The sequence below is a fragment of the Lepeophtheirus salmonis genome, chromosome 7, assembly GCF_016086655.4.
Source record: "Lepeophtheirus salmonis chromosome 7, UVic_Lsal_1.4, whole genome shotgun sequence".
Taxonomy (NCBI): Eukaryota; Metazoa; Arthropoda; class Copepoda; order Siphonostomatoida; family Caligidae; genus Lepeophtheirus; species Lepeophtheirus salmonis.
Window position 1 is genome coordinate 33876353 of NC_052137.2, and position 4067 is coordinate 33880419.

General features: G+C 33.2%; 1 protein-coding gene across 2 annotated transcripts; it reads left to right on the forward strand.

The window, feature by feature from the left end:
* Positions 1–1674: 1674 nt before the first annotated feature.
* Positions 1675–3433, forward strand: LOC121121987 (uncharacterized). 2 transcript variants are annotated; one of them, XM_071890021.1, is made up of 5 exons: positions 1675–1812; positions 1885–2047; positions 2176–2625; positions 2695–2825; positions 2928–3433. In XM_071890021.1, the coding sequence occupies exons 2-5, from the start codon at positions 1943–1945 to the stop codon at positions 3076–3078; spliced, it is 837 nt and encodes a 278-aa protein (XP_071746122.1). In that variant the 5' UTR covers positions 1675–1812; positions 1885–1942; the 3' UTR covers positions 3079–3433. The 2 variants fall into 2 exon arrangements, with proteins under 2 accessions (XP_071746122.1, XP_040572925.1); XM_040716991.2 differs by having other exon boundaries at positions 1695–2047.
* Positions 3434–4067: the final 634 nt, after the last annotated feature.

Below are 4067 nucleotides of genomic sequence, written 5' to 3' on the forward strand. Positions count from 1 at the left end.
AAACTTACTACTTTTCATAACTTATTGGAATCGTGGTCAAGAGTTGAGTGTTTTGTAATGAAAACAACTAAGTTTAAAAATTAGATAAGGAAAAACGGTTGTTGCATGGGATCTTTCTTCTTTTTAGTTCACAACTACAGGGATTCTCAACCTTTTTTCTGTGACTTAGAAAATATTTTTCCAGAAAAGTACAACATAACAAGCGCAGAGCATTTTTAGTTTCAGTGATGTATAACTTGTATAACGTTTTTCAAAATCTAAAGTACTCGCTGAAGCGCTTCCAAGTACCCCTAGGGGTACGCGTACCTCCATTCTAGAACCATTGCACTATTTAAACGGTTGTCGTGGTGTTACCTTCTCCCTTTGAAGTATGTATTATTGCCTATCTTTAGTCTGCATTGCTTATATAATCAACACATCAATATTTTATTTTAGTCGAGTTATAACTCATACATTTTTAAACGGCTAACACTATTTTTTTATACATTTATAAAAACACGAAAACAACTTTAAAAAAACTTTTCTATTAAGTTGATAATAAGATTCCAATGAGATATCTCAACATTCTACACGGGCATGGATTAAGTAGATTTCTTAATCGTGTGGACGAGAAGCTTTGTGAATCCGATTAAAATAAATACTTGTCGTTTTGAAACGTAACCGTGTGGAAGGGGGGTGAAGTGCAGGGCCCAAGGGCAGTTTTAACTACACCGCCGCCACGTTTTATGCATGAAGGACCCCTTCTAATATGCTATAATACACCCCTGCAAACAGATAGTGTAAGTGAACTGTTGGGCCCTAATTCAGATTAAATTCCGCCCTCACTTTCTTGTGGATTAAAGACTCCAATGTGATATCCCAAAATACACCTTGGGTGGCTCTTTGATGCTCAGAGGGTAGTGGAAGAGAAATTTAAACTGTCATTGGGCCCAGCAGTTCCCATGCAAAACCCGGGAGCCGGGATGTATTATAGCATATTAGAAGAGGTCCTTGAAGCTTAGAAATGCAGCGGTGTTAAAGTTTAAAGTGCTTTGGGATCCATAACTTTACCTGTATAACCTGAGGGCCAAAGTTTATTTTAGAGTGTTAAAAGTGGTCTTTGATAATCTGGAAAATGGTGGTGGATAAATTTAACATGCCTCGAGGCCCAGCAGTTAACCTACATAATCCTTAGGCCAGAGCGTATTAAAGCATATAATAAGGTGTCAATTATGTTTAGAAATGCGGCAGCGGTGGAGTTTAAACTTCAATAACTTCACCTGTACAACCTGATGAAATTATATTATATTAGTAGGGGTCATTGATGCACCGTTAACGGAACCTGAGAGTACACATTGCACAACAATCAACATATTTCAACAAAGTGTCGCCTGTGGAAAACGTAAATTCTAAATTATAGAGGCTTTCAGTCTAGGAAGATTTACATACTCTAATTTGCTCGAAAAAGAAAAGGGCGGAATCCTAAGTTTGTAGGATTTAGGAGTAAATACTCACCTTTTAGATAGACGAGCCATATATATGCACGAGACGAGTTTTTGGTATCTCTTTTTATTTACTTCATAAAACTCGAGTACCAATATACGAGCTTCGCTCACATCACATCACTAATCAATACTATGACAACAGCTGACACCATCTCCATACGTAACAAATAGACAATAAAATTTTGTGGCACTCAAAGGAAAAAGCGGACACTCATTTTGCTAGTAGAAGAGAAACAGGTTTTTTCCTTCTCCTTGCTGATTGGCTAAAAATTGTCAGCTGCCATAATACCTATTTGTAAGGTCTTGGAGGCATTTTATTTATTATTTTGTAGGCTTTATTTAATTATTTTTTATGATTAGCCAATAATTGCAGTATATTTTTCATTATGGTGTCGTGTAGTGCAGTACATTGTAATAATAGATCATCTACGCTTAAAAAGTCTCCAGACTCCTTGCCCATGAAAATGTTTAACTTTCCAAAAGATATTCATAGAAGGAAGTTGTGGATCAATGCCATGAAACGTTCTAATTGGACTCCAACAGACAATTCAAGAGTATGCCAAGTAATATGATCAACTGTTTTTTACTATGTGAGGGATGTGAATATTAAGTTGATTTGTTATTTTATAAGGATGTTCTATATAGTATAAATAATATGCTAACTTCTTGTACTTTAATTATTTTGTTTTAGGTCCACTTCGAAGAATCAATGTTTCTAAGGAAGTCTTCCGAAGGACGGTGGCGTTTGGTACATGATGCAGTTCCTACTTTATTTAAACATACTAAGATAAAAAAGAAACGAAAGCCCCCGTTTAACAGAAACAAGGACGCAGAAGAACTTCTAAGGAAGCAAAAAATTATTTTGTTAGAACATTCGTATGCTAAAACTAATGGTGAATCCAATAAGGAAGATGATCCTTATACTGATCACGAAGTTAAAAGCCCTACCTCATCAGACGTTTTTGTTCAAGAAGCTCCTGAGATCGAAGTTAAAACATACGTGCCATGCTCTAAGTGTATCAATCTAGTATATGGAAATAAATATTTATCATCAAAAATTCAAAAACTTCAAGCGAAACTTTCCAAGAACAAGGCATCAAAAAAATCAACTAAAAAGAGAAGTAAATGGATATCGAAAAAGGTAGTATAATCTGTAAATTATAGAGAAGAGGCCATGATATATTATTTTTTATCCTATTTATTGTTTTAGACTCAGTCTTGTCACAAAAACTATGCTGAAGGATTCTTAAATGAAGATCAATTAAAATATTTGGCTGAGAAAGGAAAGAAATCTAAAATCATTTGGTCAAGTCCCACAATTAATAAAGCACTAAAATTAAAGTAAATATACTTTTTTAAACGTATTTAAAACTCTTATTGTATCCCTTATTTTGAAGATATGTCCTTTCTTATGAATTTGTAATGGTTTATTACTCTTTTCAGATATGCTTGTGGTTCGTCAGGCTATGAAACCCTCCTTGACCAAGGATTTCCTTTACCCTCCCTGAGAACACTGCGAAGGAAACTGAATGCTACTGTGCCATCTATAAACATTGAAAAAGATTTAGAACCAATATTGCCACAAAAAGAATGAACAAATCAATAGACGACACTGAGTTGTATACTCATTTCCTACATTTGTTCGTGTTCGAAATGGATCTAGGAAGTGTAACACTCAAAGTTAAATTTCAAATCACTTCCTTCATTATTTCACCTGATTCATGTGTGTATTTAATGTATCACCTTAAAAAGGCTCTATCATGGAACATTAATCGATGCCTTCCCTTACTGCTAATTTATATTTTCAGTGTATGTCGTAAAATTGCAACTTTATGAGACACCTTTAATGCATTGGTGTATAAATTTATAAGATCATACATATATATTTGTTACTTTCTTAGATTTTGATGAAGGCTAATCAAGACTAAAAATAAATATATTGTAATCTCGTTCTGTGTCTTCCCTACAATCGTTGTTATAATAGGTACCTCCATATATAATATATTTGTTTTCGAATATTACAACTGACAATCCCAAAATAAATGAATAAAAAAAAAGAATAATTAATTATAATCCCTTGTGACAATGTTGCTTATTCCTGCAATCAAATCCATGTACAAAATAGCTGTCCCTTGACAAGGAAATAGCACGTGCTTGATGAAAATCAATAAAATCTATTTCTGACTCAATGATTCAAGTCAATTTAAAAAAAAAAAATTAAAAGCCAGAAATGTCATTAATCATCGTTTCGTTTATAATCAAATAACGCTTAGTTTATAAAGGATTCTTACAAATAATAAGGAATAATATCCAAGTAAGTAAATAGATTGATTATAGTTTAACTATTCATTATTAAAGAGTTGCAAAATGTAATTCGGGATCTGTGTGCAATCTACAAACATTCAAGGGTAGCTAAATACATAAAGCCATTCTGTTCATTAAAAAAAAATCAAATAGTATATTATCATAACTTAGATTTATTTATGGATAAAGGAATTTTTCGAAGGTAAACGACCAGACATTAAATTGAACCTGAAGTATAAATCTACATATCTACCTACATTTGAACTCCAGATTTGAATA